General features: G+C 55.3%; 1 protein-coding gene across 1 annotated transcript; it reads left to right on the plus strand.

The window, feature by feature from the left end:
* The first annotated feature begins 2,814 nt into the window (after nucleotides 1-2,814).
* CDR2L (cerebellar degeneration related protein 2 like) lies at nucleotides 2,815-14,880 on the plus strand. Its single transcript, XM_046677576.1, has 5 exons — nucleotides 2,815-3,333; nucleotides 10,087-10,199; nucleotides 10,447-10,595; nucleotides 11,159-11,323; nucleotides 12,273-14,880. Exons 1-5 carry the CDS (start codon nucleotides 3,258-3,260, stop codon nucleotides 13,162-13,164), a joined length of 1,395 nt encoding a protein of 464 aa, XP_046533532.1. The 5' UTR covers nucleotides 2,815-3,257; the 3' UTR covers nucleotides 13,165-14,880.
* The last annotated feature ends 1,572 nt before the right edge of the window (nucleotides 14,881-16,452 follow it).

The raw sequence follows: 16,452 nt of genomic DNA on the forward strand, positions 1-16,452 counted from the left end.
CATCATCGCCCAGTTGCTGGAGCCGGAAGGCTAAGGCGTCACTCTGACTCTTCAGTCAATTCATGTGTACATCCTAGTTCTGCATCCCAAATATTTCTCATCTTGCTTCATCTCCACTGCCACCAGCCTTGCCCATCCCACATGACCTCCCTTCTAGGCGATCACAAAAGCCGCCAAACTGGTGTTCTTGCTTCCACTATTGTTCCCCTCCAATCCATGCTCCAAAAAGCCAGTGATATTTTACAACTGAAAATGAAAAGCCCTTTGTTGGTTCTCTTTGTCCAAGAAAAAATATGTCCAACTGTGGGGGAAACAAAATCCCAACTCCTTCTCATGGCCCTAACTCTTATTTCATCTCTCCCCTATCCACTCCAGTCTAGCTACACTGGTCTTCCGTCAGTTCCTAATATATGTCAGGCTCTTTCTGCCTTAGGGACTTTGACCTAGCTGTCTCCTCTGCCTGGAACACTCTCCCCCCAGAGCTTGGCATGGCTGGCACCGTCTCATCCTTTAGGTGTTAGCTTAGCTGTCACCTGAGGGAGGCCTTTCCTGAATGCCAAATCTTCTCCCAGACTCTCTCGCAGAACCCTGTTACTTTCCTTCATAGCACATGCGGCAGGTTGTAATAATTTATTTATTTATCACCAGCAGAATGAAAGCTACACAAGGGCAGAGGCTGCCTGTGTCTCAGCGACAGGGTTTTTTTCTTTATAACTAAACTACTTTATTGAGGTATAACATATATTCAGAGAAGTGTACACGTTGTAAGTCGATGATATTCACAAATGAACACACCTGTGTAACCAGCACCAAGATCAGGAAATAAAACACCCCTTAGCCCCTCACAGTGCCCCATGTGACTCCCCCAGGCTGAACACTACCTGATTCGATTTGTTTTTGCCAGTTGCAAACTTTATATAAATGGAATCCTGACCCTCAAAGATGCCCCATCCTAATCCCCAGAATCTTTGAATGTGTTACCTTGCATGGCAAAAAGGACTTTGCAGATGTGGTTAAGTTAAGGACCTTGAGATGGGGAGATGATCCTGGATTATCCAGGTGGGCCCAATGTAATCATAAGAGTCTTTAGAAGTGGAAGAGGGAAGCAGAAGAGGTCAGAGTGATGCAATGTGAGAAGGACTCAACCTGCTGTTGGTGGCTTGGAAGATAGAGGAAGGGAGCCATGAGCCAAGGAACGTGAGGAGCCTCTAGAAGGTGGAAGAGGCAAGGAAACAGATTCTCCCCTGGAGAAGGGAACACAGCCTTGCAGACACCTAGATTTCAGTCATTGAAATGCACGTCAGACTTCTAACCTACAGAACTGTAAGATAATAAATTTGTGTTGTTTCAAGCTGCTAAATTGGGGGTTATTTGTTACAGAAACAATAGCAAACTGATACAGGTCTTTACTGTTTGTGTCTGGCATCTTTCACTCAAGATTTTATTTGTATTATACAATATTTCATTGCACAAATACACCACATTTTAGTCATAGAGTATTGATGGACTATTGATGGATAATAGCCAGTTTGGGCTATTACCAATAGCGTTGGTATGAACATTCTTGTACATTTCTTTCGATTAACATCTGTGCCTATTTCTGTTGCGCATATATTGGAACAGAATTGCTGGGGTATAGGGTGTGTGTCGATAGCGCTTGCTGTGATGCGTGCGCAGACTCCCCTTCGGGACTGAAGGACATGTTCCTCCAGCTGCTGGGAGAGCTGCGGGCTGACAGTCCTCAGCTCAGCCCTCTCTGAGAAGAGAGCTCCTTTGCCCAAGGTCACACCTGCTTCCCAGGGGCAGCCTGCCTCTGTTGAAGACTGGTTGATACGTGTATGGGGGGAGGAGGATATAAAGGCCCTCCCCTCACTGCCACTTAGAGTAACTTTGAAGGGTCACCGGCAGATTCAGAGCTGTCCAGGAATCAGGCGAGGCTTTTGCCGAGGCCGCATCCCAACCCACCTTCTCCTTCTGCCAACCCTACTTCTTTGTCTTCTCCCACAGGTGTCGATCCTTCTAAAAAAGATGAACACCTTGTCACCAAATGGGTCATTTGGTCATTCATGAAGTGCCTGGTCAAGTCTTTTGCCCACTTTTCTACTGGGTTGTTTTTCTTGTGGACTTACAGATGTTCTTTCTCTATTCTGGATGCAAATCCTTTGTTGGATATATTTGCCACATATATTCAGAGCTGGATATACCCAGGGTACCTCAACAGAACCGGTACATGGTGGTCCTAATAAAAATGTCTTACATGAATGCTTGAGTCTGAAAGCTCCTTTAAGGAAAGAATGCTTGGATGGGTGAAACTGTTCGGTTTTAATGGGTATAATTGGATATAGGATATGGATCCCAAGCAGAGGGAAACAGGACCTTAACGGGAAAGGCCCAGAATGCAAGTAACACACCCTCAAACTTCGGCACTCCTGGCCTGAGGTTTCCGGCCACAGGCATTTAAACACTCTTCCTTAAGGTAACTGTAGAGTCATACTCATTCCTTCAGAGTGTCCATGGAAGGTATCAGTGGGCCAGCCTGTTCTAGGCACTGAGAAGCTAGCTGTGAACAACAGAAAGAGCCTTGCTTCCAGGAGATGTAGAGGGAGAGAGACAAAACAACAGGTAAACAAAATAAATTAATTTCAGACCGCGAGCGGTAAACTGAAGGAGTCGAGTTTGGAGGGAAGGTGGGGTTGATCCAGCAACAGCCGGACCCAGGCACCGGGGAGATCCCGCCCTCGGCCCCGCCTCCAGCTTTGCATAAATCTCCTGATTGGCCGGAGGCGGTCGGCCCGACCCCGCGGAGCGGGCGGCTCGGGAAGCGCGGGGCGGACCCCGCCAAGATGCAGCCGCGGCTCCGGGTGTCGCTCGGCGGGCGTTGGGCAGCGCGGGCCCGAGCCGGGCAGGGGGCGCCCGCCGCGGCACCCGCGCGCTAGTAGCGCTCCAGACCTGCCGGCAGGCCCGGGCCCTTCTTGCTGCCGTCCCGCCTGCCGTTCCTGCCCCTCCACCCTTTGTGCTGCCTCCGCCCGTTGCCCTCCGCTCCGCAGGACCCCGGCCGGGCCGGACCGCGGTGGCGCGCCAGCCCCGCGTGGGCGCCTGATCGGCGGCCGATGGCGAGGGGGCGCGGCGCGGGCGGGGGCGCTGCAGCCCGAGTCCGCGACGCGGGAGGCCCGGCCCGCCTCCGCCGCATTGTCCCGGGCCCCGCGCCCCGGCCCTGAGCTGCGCCGCCGCAGCGCTCACCCGCGGCCCGCGGGGCCATGCGGAAAGCTGCCGGGATGGAGGACTTCGCAGAGGAAGAGGAGCCCTGGTATGACCAGCAGGACCTGGAGCAGGGTGAGCGCGGGGGAGGGGGACAGGAAAGCGGAGTGCGCCCCGCGACTCCTGTCCGCTTCTCCATTGTTGGGCGGTATCACCCCGGACCTGGACCCGACCGGCAGAGACCTGCAAAAGTCGGGGAGCGGTCTTCCTCTTTTCCCTGATGACAGGGGCATACTTCACCCAGCCCGCCCACCCCATCTTAGAGGCCAGAACTGCCCAGGCGCCCCTGGGATTGTTAGGGGCCTGAGTGCTGGCTGGAAGTCTTCGGAGGCCGGGAGGTGGCTCCTTCGTTGGGTTTTGCTGGGAAGGGTGGGGCGTGTGTGTAAGGGGGACGTTATCCCATTCCAAATCCAGCGGGACCCTTCCCTGCCAGGATTCCTGAGCTCCAAGATTCTCAGAAAGTTTCCCCAACTCGCCTTCTGTCTCCCCAGGGAGGGGATGGGGGTTCAGGGACCTTGCCAGTGGAGAAGCAGAGACTCCACGTCTTCAATTTGCCTTCCATGAGGGAGGAGCCCCCTGGCCCTTTGCCTCCTGGCCCTGTCCAAAATGGCTCATGGTTTGGAGGGGGTCAAATTTGGGAATTCAGAGCAACGAGCCAGATTAGAGCCTGAGTAAAGATGGAGGCACCCTCCACCCTCAGATGGGAAGAGAGGGTGACTGGAAGGGGGTTAGAAGCTGGTGATGAGGTGGCCCAAGTGACATCACTCAGAATAGGGGGCGGGGCTGTTAGGGCAGGAAGGAGGAGGAGGCCTTAGAGGGGCAGGGGCAAGGCGTGCTGAAGTGGACTCTAATCCACCCCCGCCTCCCCCCAAGCACCTCATCCTTGGGTGGTCAGAGCTGGAGAGGACAGGGAAACATGTCCAGGAGAAGTGGCCACAGTCACCCAGCAAACCAGGCAGGGGTGGACACAAGACTGCTTCAGCATGTACTGACACCCCCTCCTCTGGGTCTCTATCTTCCAGGCACCCAACACCTGGCTTTGCCCTCACGCGAGGCATCTACCCAGATCCCAGAGCCTTTGTTTTCTGATCCTGACCCACGTCTCCACGTGGCCAGATTTGCTGGTAGATGAGGCTCCATCCTTGTGCTCAGGACTGTGGGTTAATCAGAGCCCCTGGGGGACCAGTGTGGGATTGGGGGTGCTGGGCTGAACTCTGCCATACTCTATTCTAGAGTCTACCCCCAGCCTCCCTGCCTGGAGTGAGATGCCCAATATTGGCATCCCCCTCCCCCATCCTGGGCGTTACCCCCAAAACTTTGCATTCCACGAACACTTATCAGGCTCCACTTAAGTGTCAGACACCATCCTGGGAGTTGGGAATAGTCCCAGCCCTGGCCCCTCTAGGTGCGCCCCAGCAGGTGGAGGTGAGCCTGTAACTGAGTGTGGGCGAAAGGATGCAGTGAAAGGGCTTCATGGAAGAGGCGGGCCCAGAAGGAAAGATTGGAAGCTGAGTGCCCGGGAAGATGGCCTCCCGGGAGGCAGATGCTGATATTGTTGCTGTCTCATTTCATTCCCGCACCCCTAACGAAATCTCTGGCACCATGCCTGGCCCAGATGTGGGAGGAAGGAGCCAGGGAGTAGGGGTGGGAGATGTGCTGCTTCCGGGAAGGGAGAGGTCTTGAGATTCCAGCTGGGCTGGGTGGCCATGCTCTGGGGCCAGGGTGAGGGGTGGGCCCAGCGGCCCCCCACTTTTCTGGCCCTGCTGGTCTGCAGCAGTCGGCCTCAGCCTGAAGCCCCAGTAGTAGCCAGAGTCCAGGAACAAGGAGGGATACCAGAAACGAGAGAGTCTCAGAAGAAATAGGGCTTTTGACCAAAACCCAAATGTCTGCTCGCCTTGGGCCAGTGCTGTGCTGAGCCTGGGAACGTGCTCTCCCCTCAGGGGACTACGCGTTCCAGCAGAGGAGGCAAAAATGGGACCAAACTAGCTACTGTGACGAGTGACAGGGGTTCTGCAGCAGCTGTGGGCCCCGTAGACAGTGAGAGCAGAGACAGGGGGGCCTTGTGCTGTGAGACTCAGAAAGGCTAATGCAAAGGCCCCTCCGAGCTAGAGGGTGAGTAGGGGCTCCCCAGGCAGAGGAAAGAAGGCAGGCATTCTAGGTTGAGGGGACGCTGGTACTAAGACACAGAGCAACATGACTGGAACCACACATGACTGGAAAGTACGAGTTATCTAGAGTGCCGAAGGTGGGGCTCCGAGGAAGTCCCAGGCGTGGGGCCCGGCATGGAGAGCTGGATGGGGGGGTGAGCATGGGCCAAAGGCCAGCCACACTGGGGATCAGGTGCCTGTCGTGTCCCCGTTCCCTATACCCAATCCCCAAATTCTCTCCTGCCCAGCTGCTCCCTAGTTGCCTCCGAGTGTCCCAGGAAGCGGTGTGCTCAGCCAGCCCAATCTCCCCTCCATGTCTGTTTCCCCTTGTCCGGGAGGCAGGCCCCACCTCACTTTCGGAAGCTTGGCCATCGAGATCCTGTTTGACTTTGATGCTGTTCCGTCCCAGTGGAGGGAGACAATTGGGGCAAGCAAGGTCCTCGATTCTCACTGTGTCCCTCTGCCCATGGCCACAAGCACCTGTAAAAATAGAAAAAGCCATTAATTATTAAACACTGGCACTCTCTCTCCCCGCCTCCCTCCCCCAGCTTGGACCAGGCATGGCGGGCCCTGTGGGTGCCTCTTTCCAGGCTGAGAGATGGCTGCTGAGTCACAGATTTGAAGTCCTGGGCACCTGACCTTGAGTCTCAGCCTCAGGGGAAAGCTCTGACGTGGCAAGGGGAGGGAGGTGACCGGACCCCAATTCTGTGGATCCAGAGTTCCTGATGTTGGTGCCCAGGAGGTTATGAGCAGGATGCCCGCAGCCCTGCCAGGTGGTAGATAGCCTCCCCCCCCCCCCTTATCTTTGTCTCTTCTTCCCTGTGCCTGTCCCCATTCCCTTTCCCACCTCTCTGCTCTGGAGCCTACAGGACCCCAGCTCGACCCCAACCAGTGAGGAATGGTGGGATTTCAGGGTTTCTTTTCCAAGACATCTCCTTGGCTCCCAGCTGTTCCCTCTCAGGTCTCTGGGGCGTTGCTCATAAGCAGCACCTCAGCAAACACTCAGAGGGCAAAACTGCCGAAGCCACTGCAGGAGACCCCAGAAAACTCCAGGGTCCAGGCAGCAGAGGTGCCAGTTCAGACTCAGTACCTTCCCTGGCTTGGTCCAGTGTGACCATTCATCTGGCCATGACAGGCTGTTTATTACTCTGGCTTCTACTTCCGACTTAGCCAGCTTCCCCATTCCCCCACTCCAGCCTCCCACGCGCTCTGATCCAAGGGGAGCTGCACCCTCCCAGAGCCATCACCAGCCCTCAGCTAGCTGGTGTCCTTTCCCCAGCACTTGGCTCCCCTCTGTCCTCTGCTCTGCAGCTTCTAGACTTTTCCTGTGATCCCTCCCGGCAGCTTTGACCAGCTTAGCTTGCATCGTGATCCAGTTTCCCTGAGACAGTTTCTGAGATTCTCCTCCACCCAAAACAGCTTCTGTTATATTCCCTTCCTCCCCATCCCTGAATCACATTCGCTGCCTTTGCAGGGCAAGCTTCAGTTCCCTGGTTTATAGTGTGACTTGCAGCTGCCCCAGCCTGCTGGCAGCGGGAATGCACACACAGCTCAGATGCTCGCCTAGAAGGAAGAGCATAAAGCGCAGTTGTTATTGGCCTTTCCTCACTCTGCCTCTGAGCCTGTGGCCTTGGACTCTAGGTTAAGCTGCACGGGTTCCACAGAGCCTGTCCCCTGATGCCAATGTAGGAGGTGGCATCAGTAGCAGTGGCCTATTCACAGACCGCCTGATAGTTCCCAAGGGAGAAAATATTGATGAGTGAGGCCCTCTTTCATCATTTTTATTTATTCCTGAATTATTTGATAGTGTTTGGGGATGAGCCAAATGCTCACCATCCCATTTGAGAATAGGAAGATGGGGTGGCTCCTTCATCACGAACTGGGGGTGGTCTTGCCGGGCTCCTGAATTTCCACCAAGCACCCAACATGACACAGGGCTGCAGTTTTGTGATCCTAACATCGAACTTCACACTTTGTAGACAGACCCCTCCAGACGTGCCCAACTTATAGTTAAGAAGTTCATACAAGTGTCCTCGTTCCCCTACTAGCTTTGTGTTAGGTAACTAGTTTTTGTGGCATCATCGGCAAGTTCATTGCTCAAAGCTAAAGATTCTTATCTGAGATTTATATGATTTAGTGTTTTTAATGGCTGAGGTAGGTGTTCAGGAAGGCAGCTTTTGTTTTTCCAGGCTGAGTTATGGCAGCCTTGCTCTGCATCCTTCTCAGCCAGGGAATGCCTCCGGGTGACATCTAGGCACAGGGCCCTCCTCCCAGCTTAGGCCCAGGAGGACTCTGGCTGCTTCAAAACCTCACCTCCATGCATGGGGGCAGACTCCAGGTTTGTTCCTGACGAGCAGCTTGGCCTTTTGTCCAGGCCTGCTGTCTGCTCAGGCCTGTCTGGCTTTCGGAAGACGATGTCAGTCCTACCCCAGCCTGGCTGAAAAAAACCTGAGGCTCTGCTCTCAAATGCCCACTGGAGTTACTGTTCTCCAGGGCTCTTCCAAGAGGAAAACCCCCACCCCAGGCCTGTCCAGGGCGAGCAGCGGGCTCAGCTGAAAGCACTGTATTTGTGAAACTTGCCAGGAGGGGGTATAGAGACCATGCACCCCCTCTATACCGTGCATGGTGAAGAGCTGGATCCCTGGACCACATCACATTGGCCCCCAACAGTTGCCTCCAGCGTCTTCATCCGGATCGACGCCATCAGCCTACATTGGGGGCTTTTCTAAGAAACAGCCTCACAATGGGAGAAAGAGCCAGGCTTTCCTGGACAGCACTTTGGTAGAAGGAATCAAATAGACCCAGCCTTTGCCCTGGTAATTCTCTTTCCAGGAAGTATCCTCAGGAAATAGGCTGTAATTTGCACAAAGATTTTTGTACTATGAAGTTAATTACAGTTTCATTTTTAATAGAGAAAAAGTTGAAAACACCCTAAAAGTCCAACAATAAATACTACTTAGGGATGGCTATTTGGGGACCTGCATAGACTATTCACCTCCACTACAAATGACCCTCTAGATCTGTGTTGACACAGAAAGCTGTCCATGCCATGTTATTAAATTAAAAAAAGTGGATCTGTTTACACAAAATTGTGTCCATAGCTGTTTTAAGCACAGAGAGCTGTTTAGGAGGATGGTTACCAGCGTGTTGACAGCACCTCACTCCAGGTGGTGCTTTTCCTTCCTTCTACCCCATCTCTCCCCACTCCCCCCTGCCCCACACACAGAGTGTGACTTTAATTACTTACAAATGTTCTTTCGTAACCACTTGGGGCCATGTCGGTTGTTTATGGAATTCCCAGTGATAGATCTAAGAATAGATGATGTACATTTGCAAGTAATTTTTTGTCACCGTTTTTTAACCTTTCTGTACTGTTTAATTGTTTATGTCAAGTGCGCCTTAACACAAACCTTAAAGCTCTTTTAAAAAGCAAAGAGCTGGGGCTGGCCCGGTGGCGTAGTGGTTAAGTTCATGTGCTCTGCCCCATCAGCCCAGGGTTTGTGGGTTCAGATCCTGGGTGCGGACCCACACACGCTCATCAAGCCACACTGTGGCAGCGTCCCACATACAGTATAGAGGAAGCTTGGCACAGATGTGAGCTCAGGGACAATCTTCCTCAAGCAAAGAAAAAAGAAGCCAAGAGCCTTGTGAACTTAGCCTGAGCCTGTCTGAGGGCCTCTTTGAGGGCCTGCTCCCCACCCCACCAGTCTCAGCTGCCTATATCTTTTTTTTGATAGTTTTTTTGAGATATAATTCACACACCATATAATTCATTCATTTCAAGTACAAGACAACTTAGTGGCCTTTAGTTTATTCACAGAGTTGTACAATCATCATCACAATCAATTTTAGTGCGTTTTCATCACTCTGCCCACCTCTTTTTAGAAACGAAAGGAATATATTTATGAATATGAATATAAAAGGAGGAGGTTGGGCCACAGAGCTCCGAAGCCTCATCCAATTCTAATACCCAGCCCGCCCTTCTGCCCCTTCCAATGCGCAGTGAGCTCCTGGTCACCCTTCCAAGCCCAGTTCGAAGGCTGCCCATCGCCTGAGCCTCCGCTGTCCCCAGGAAGACTGAACTCTCCCGTCCCTATCGTCCCAGGGCATTTGCCCGTATGTTTGTTGATGCTCTTATCACATTCCACTCATTCGTTCTTTCAAAAGAGATTCACTGTGCACCTGCTCTGTGCCAGGTACTGTGCTAGGGCCTGGGGATATCGGTGAACGAGACAGGCACAGTCCCTGCACTGTGGGCTAACAGGTAGTCAGGGGAGATGACCGAGGTAAATGAGCAGATTGTAAGTTAGATGCTGACACTTGCTAAGGAGAAAAATTAAGTGGAAGGGAGTGCATGGTCGGGGAAGGTGCAGTTCTGAATCAATGGGGAAAGGCCTCCTGGAGGAGGTGACATTGAACACAGACTTAAAGAAGGAGAGGGATGAGCCCTGGGAGTCTAGGGAAAGGACTTTCCAGGTAGAAGCCACAGCCAGTGCAAAGCTTTAGCTCCCAGCTTACAGCCCCTCCCAGGCCTCCAGGTTCTCCGAGGGTGCCACCGTGTCCTGGTTGCTTGGGGTCCCCAAGGTCCAGCCCAGAATGAATGCTCAGAACATCAGTGGGGGTCCTCTGACTTCATTCTCCCACTGCTCATGTTTCTCCCACCTTCTGCCCCTCCCTCCAGACTTGCACTTGGCCGCGGAGCTGGGGAAGACGCTGCTGGAGAGGAACAAGGAGCTGGAGGAGTCCCTGCAGCAGATGTACTCCACCAATGAGGAGCAAGTGCAGGAGATCGAGGTGAGGGCCGCACAGGCTCCCCCGCCCACCAAGGGCCCCTTGGCCTGTGTGTGCCTTTGTGCAACTTAGAAAAAGGCACCCTCTTAGCAGACACAGCCTTGTGCAGTTCGCAACCTGTACAACTGTGCTGCAGATGAATACCCCAAAGTAAACCTGTTCCTAGAAGTGGGAGGAGGGCCCAGGCAGAGACATTTTCCCACCCCTGTTCTGAACGTTACTCACCCCCCTCCCCACTTCACCCCCTCAGTACCTGACCAAGCAGCTGGACACGCTGCGGCATGTGAATGAGCAGCACGCCAAAGTGTACGAGCAGCTGGACCTGACAGCCCGAGACCTGGAGCTGACCAACCAGAAGCTGGTGCTGGAGAGTAGGGCTGCCCAGCAGAAGATCCATGGGTGAGGGCTGGGCAGAGGGCTGGGGGGCAGGTGAGGGAGAGGCCCAGCGCTGGGTGTGCATGTGGGTATATGGTCTGGTGGGTGTGACTCATGTTCCTTCTCCCAGAGGCCCAGGCCTGGGAACCTGGGATGGTAGTGAGTTTGCCCTTGTCGGTTTTTGGTGGTTTAACATTGAGGCCACCACCCTCCTTAAGCACCAGCTATGCACCAGGCTCTGTTTAGGGACTGGGGATATGGTCATGGGGATGCAAAGACACTGTCCCACCCTCTTGGGAGCTCACAGCCTGGGAGGGAAGGCAGGCGGGTAAATATTTTATTGCAGTGCAGGGTGATGAGTGATAGAAGAGGGTACAAGGGCTGAGGTGGCTCAGAGGGGAAATGGTCAGCTCGGCCTGGGGGGTGGGGAGAAGGGTGGGTCCTGGGAGTTCCCTGTCTGACCTCAGCACCAGGCAGCATGGCCCAAGGCCGCCCATCTGCCCCAGCCCCACATCCCTCCAGGGCTGCAGTGAGGAGGGCTGGCCTCATTCCCTTAAAGTCCCTCTCATGCCTGTCCCCCACCCCAGGCTGACGGAGACCATTGAGCGCCTGCAGGCCCAGGTTGAGGAGCTGCAGGCCCAGGTGGAGCAGCTGCGGGACCTGGAGCAGCTGCGAGTGCGCCGGGAGAAGCGGGAACGCAGGCGCACCATCCACACCTTCCCCTGCCTCAAGGAGCTGTGCACCAGCCCCCGGTAGGTGAGGGCCCCATCGTGGGTGGAACAGCCTGGACCCTGGACTGTGTCTCCGAGTGCCTGGGACTGCTAGCCTGGGGAGGAGGGAGAGGGTGGGCACCGGGCAGCAGGTGGGAATGAGAGCTGGTGCATGGCCTGGGCCATCAGAGAGACTGGTCCTGTTGCTAATGACGGTCAGCAGCTGGCGCTTCCTGAGCACTGGCACCGTGCCCACCACTCTAAGTGATTTAATTCTCACGGCAGTACCATGAGGTGTGTTATCATCCCCTCTACTCAGATGAGTAAATTGAAGCTCAAAGGTTATGTGTCTTATCCCAGGTCTCCAGAATTCTAACCAGGAGGGGTTAATCACTATACCTTTCAGTTCCCATTAAATCTCCTTAATGGGATGACTTCTTAATGCAAGAACACATATGGTGTATTTAGCGGGTGTTTCAGTAAGGGTCCTGGCAGGAGACAGAGAGCATCTCGCACAGAGTAACTGAGCAGCCACTAACAAAGAGGTATGGGCGAGGTGGAGGGAGAGCTCAGGGACACTGCAGCGGCCCAGGGTTGCAATAGGGAGAAGCTGTTACTGTCCCTAGGCCTACAGGGGCTAGGAGAAGGGAGGGTACCGGAACCGAGAAGGTATGCAGGGTGCTGCCTGCCGAACTAACCAGGAAAGGAGCCTGGAGAAGACATCCCCATGACCTTCTGCTCCCACCCACTGACTTCCTGCGGGTGCCTCGATTAGCTGAGCTCAGGAGAGAGCCAGGAAACCTGGCTGAAGCAGACCATTGGTGTCACCCTCCCAGGGCAGACAGCAGGGGGAGAAGGGCCGGGAGTGGATCTAGGGGAGAAACAGAATGTCCAGCCCAGTGGACAAGAGAGATGCAAGTGTCCAGGGCTGGGCTCCCAGGCCTCGGCCATGACCTCCGCCCTCTCCCTTCCTGCTCTCGCTCCCTCCCAGGTGTGAAGATGCCTTCCGCCTGCATAGTTCCTCTCTGGAGCTGGGCCCACGGCCCCTGGAGCAGGAGAACGAGCGGCTGCAGACGTTGGTGGGGGTGCTGCGTTCCCAGGTGAGCCAGGAGCGGCAGCGCAAGGAGAGGGCGGAGCGCGAGTACGCGGCGGTGCTCCAAGAGTACTCGGAGCTGGAGCGGCAGCTCTGCGAGATGGAGGGCTGCCGCCTGCGCGTGCAGGAGCTGGAGGCCGAGCTGCTGGAGCTGCAGCAGATGAAGCAGGCCAAGACCTACCTGCTGGGCCGGGAGGACCACCTGGCCGAGGCCCTGCTGGCGCCCCTCACCCAGGCCCCTGAGGCCGACGACCCACAGCCAGGCAGCGGGGACGACTCGGGCGCCCAGGACGGTATCTCCTCTCCGGCCGCCTCCCCGGGCCATGCTGTGCGCAAGAGCTGCAGTGACACGGCGCTCAACGCCATTGTGGCCAAAGACCCCGCCAGCCGGCACGCGGGCAACCTCACGCTGCACGCCAACAGCGTGCGCAAGCGGGGCATGTCCATCCTGCGGGAGGTGGACGAACAGTACCACGCGCTGCTCGAGAAGTACGAGGAGCTACTGAGCAAGTGCCGGCAGCACGGCGCCGGGGTGCGGCACGCCGGCGTGCAGACGTCACGGCCCATCTCCCGGGACAGCTCATGGAGGGACCTGCGCGGGGGCGAGGAGGGCCAGGGGGAGGCCAAAGCCGGTGAGAAGAGCTTGAGTCAGCACGTGGAGGCCGTGGACAAGCGGCTGGAGCAGAGCCAACCCGAGTACAAGGCGCTCTTCAAGGAGATCTTCTCCAGGATCCAGAAGACCAAGGCTGACATCAATGCCACCAAAGTCAAGACGCACAGCAGCAAGTGACCCTTTCCTGCCCCGGGCCTACAGCCTGCCCCAGGGTCAGGCCGTGGGGTCCCTCATGCCTGGGCCATGCAGCCTTTGGTGAGGGAGCCCTTTAGCAGCAATATATCCCAGTGGAGGCCGCTCTCTGGCCCAGGGAGCGTGTGGGGGATGCAGCATGTTCCCTGCTGACCTGAGAGGCAGTCCACACACCCTGCCTCCCGGGACCCTCCACTCAGCCCAAGGGCACAGCTCAGAGTTTCAAAGCCAAACATCCCCACTCCCCTGGGGATTCCCAGCTCCCCTAGCCCCGGGCTTCCTGACCCTGGGCCTTGCTCTCAGATTTGTGGCCAGGCTTCTGAAAGCCATTCTGGACCAGTTGCCCTTTTCTTTTTCCAAGTTCATTTTTTTCCGAGAGATTTGCAATGCAAGGTCTCCCTGACCCCTTGCCACAACTGGAAACACTTGAAGGGGGACCCCAGAGCCAGCTGTTACAGGTTCCAGGGGTCTCCTGGACCATCCACTGCTTCTCCCCAGCTGTGATGCGCTGTCATTCCCGGAGCACCAGCTATCCCACCCCCAGGGTCCTGACCAGGTCAGAGATAGCCCCTGCCATGCGAAGCAGAAAGTCTCAGCCGGGCCCCAAGTGCCGCCCACTCCAGCCCTGGTGAGGGGGGGCCTAGCCCTGGAGACCCTTAGCTCACTGTAGATCTGTAGCCAATCAGAGCAGGGAACAGGGAGCTCCTCAGCAGCTATCCACCGGCCGTATACCCTGTTCCCCTCAGAGCCAGCCTCTTTGGGTTCCAGCCCTGGAAATGCCTTCTGGGCATTAAGCCTTCTAGGGATCTGGGCAGAGGGGAGCCCCCCATCTCTGCACGCCGCCTCTGACTCACCGAGCTTGGCCTCTGCCTGCCCCCATCTCAGGGACCATGACGTCTCATTCACTTCCATGCTCCCCACCGGCCTACCCCAGTGGAGGTCATGCCTGCCACCCCCGGGATGCCCCTGGCATGTGCCACCAGCCAGTGGTCCCAGCGTCCACCCCTGCCCAAGATTCTCATCCCACACTGAACAGTATTGAAATGGGACCAGGATGGGGAACATCTCCTCCCCCGCATAAAATGTCTGCTCTTAACCTCCCACTTTTGTGGGGGGCTTTTGAGGACCCAGCTGGGTCAGGGGGTTAATCTTTTGTTAAGGCTTCAGACAGTCCAGCTTCAGCTAAGAGATGCCCAGGTCCCCAGCTTGCCCTGAGCAGTTCTTCAGGGCTTCCAGTTCCTTCTGCTGCCCATCCTGAGACCCTAGAAATCGGAGGAGCCACACAGCCCAGTGGAAGTTGGTGGCCCCGGCCCCTGTGCTGGGAGCCCAGTGGGGAACCTTCATGCCTTATTTGTTCTGAAGGGGTAAAGGGGTTTTCTTAACAAGCATGCCCGACCCCCCTGGAGGCACCACGCTGTTCTCCGGGCGGCACTGTGATGAGAGCTGTCAGCTGGTCCTGTTCACACATCTTGGAACCTTTTGTCCTTTGGAGCTGGGCAGCTCCCAGCCCTCCATGTGTCTGTGATCTAGGGTGGAGGGAAGGGGTGGGACGGGGTGGAGGAACGGCTCCTGCCTGTTTGCTCCCCTGCTCTGTAGCAGCCGACCAGCGTCACCTTTGAAGTATACATGAGAGAAATATATTTACAAATGCTTTATTCTCTTCTTTAATAAAAAACGCATCAGTATTCTAAAAGCAGAAATGGCCCCAGAGCCATGGTCCTGTGTCTGTGTGTCACACACCGCCTCCCATCACAGCGGTGAGGAGAGGGGGACAGCCTGAGCTTCACTCCCCTGTGATTGGCAGCCAAACGGCTCTAAAGAGTGGGCTTTTGGAAGTTACCACATTTATTGAGTGCCAGCTATGTTGCCTTGCAGGGCGCCCCGTGCTGGGTGGACCCTCCTTCCTATACAGATTTTGTAAATTCCCTCCTGCAACCCACACCTGCCAACAGCACAGGTGACTTCAGAAGCTGAAGAAAATGCTCCTGAATCTTGGAGGGGTCAGTTTCTTGCTGCCTTTGCCACTCTCCCATTTCCAGACAGAAAATTCAGCTGGCTCTGGATCCCAATCCCACATGGAGAAGCTTCCAAGGTATTCTGGAGGTAGGCTCGGGGACCCCCAACCAGCACCCCCCCCCCCCCCCCCCGACGTTCCTGAAGGAGCCAGGAGCAACCTCCCTCGGATCCTGGAGGTGAGCATGGTGTGGCGTGGGAATCCAGAGCTGGGCCCCATATTGGCAGTTTCTATGCTTTTTACATCAACTGAACTGTGTGGGGTTTTAACGTGCCCAGCATACAAGTGGCTGTCAGATTTTCCTCTCCTGCTGTGACCTGTCTCCAGTGGGATGGAGAGCACATTGTGGGGTGTGATACCTAGCGCAGTCACGCCTGAGGAGCACAGGAAGCTGTCTGTGGCCTGTATCCAGCCACCCTTCTCTCCTTGGCCTTTTAAATCGCCCTCTGAACATATTTTTTCCCATCCCTTCTTCCTTCCTGCCAGCACTTTGTCCTTCCTCAGCTGCCTCCCTAGGTTTTTCCCCCGGCCTCTCCTGCCTGAGACTGACAATCTTCCCCATCCCAAGACAAATACATTGAACCTCTTTGTAGGGAATTGGTCCCCCCTTCCACCGCCCTAGGAAACAGACCTGCCTGCGCCCTCCCTGCAACCCCTGAGCTGAAAGCCCTGGGTGTTTTCAGGGAACTACGCAGACCAGGGGCGGGCGTGAAGGAAGCTGCTTTCAGGACAAAGAGGGCAGCTTTGCCCACTCACTCATGCCAAGAGGCATGACCCTGCTGCCTGCCCAGCTTCTCCAAGAGGGAAAGAAGGTCTGGTATGGAGCTAGTCAGACTGGATTTCCCACCCCAGTACTGCAGAAAAAAAGCCATCAGATCTGCGAAAGTAAAATTTCCTTGAACCTGTACACACTTAGCATCCCTTAGTAGCAGCTAACATTTGTTGCCTGCTGACTTTGTGCCAGCCAGGGTTATGTGCTTTATATGTATGTGATGCCCTCAGCAGCCTTATGAGGCAGCTATAAAATCTCTATTTTACTGATGGGGATCCGGAGGCTTAGAGGTTAAGTTAGTAATTCAAAGTCACATAGAAATATTCGAACCCAGAGCTGACCAATGCCACTATGCAATACTGCATGTTCCCTATCTCCAAGTAATGCTGCATTTTAAGAGCCAGTCTGACCGAGGGCATTTCAGGAAGGAAGAAAGGAAAATTCTGTGGACCTCCTACATGGGAGTGGTACCCAACTCAGAGGCCAT

The sequence above is a fragment of the Equus quagga genome, chromosome 11, assembly GCF_021613505.1.
Source record: "Equus quagga isolate Etosha38 chromosome 11, UCLA_HA_Equagga_1.0, whole genome shotgun sequence".
Classification (NCBI taxonomy): domain Eukaryota; kingdom Metazoa; phylum Chordata; class Mammalia; order Perissodactyla; family Equidae; genus Equus; species Equus quagga.

Coding starts and splice junctions, on each gene's coding strand:
- CDR2L (XM_046677576.1), top strand. CDS start 3,258: ATGCGGAAAGCTGCCGGGATGGAGGACTTCGCAGAGGAAGAGGAGCCC. Junction 3,334..10,086: donor CCAGCAGGACCTGGAGCAGG/GTGAGCGCGGGG, acceptor CCCTCCCTCCAG/ACTTGCACTTGGCCGCGGAG. Junction 11,324..12,272: donor GAGCTGTGCACCAGCCCCCG/GTAGGTGAGGGC, acceptor GCTCCCTCCCAG/GTGTGAAGATGCCTTCCGCC.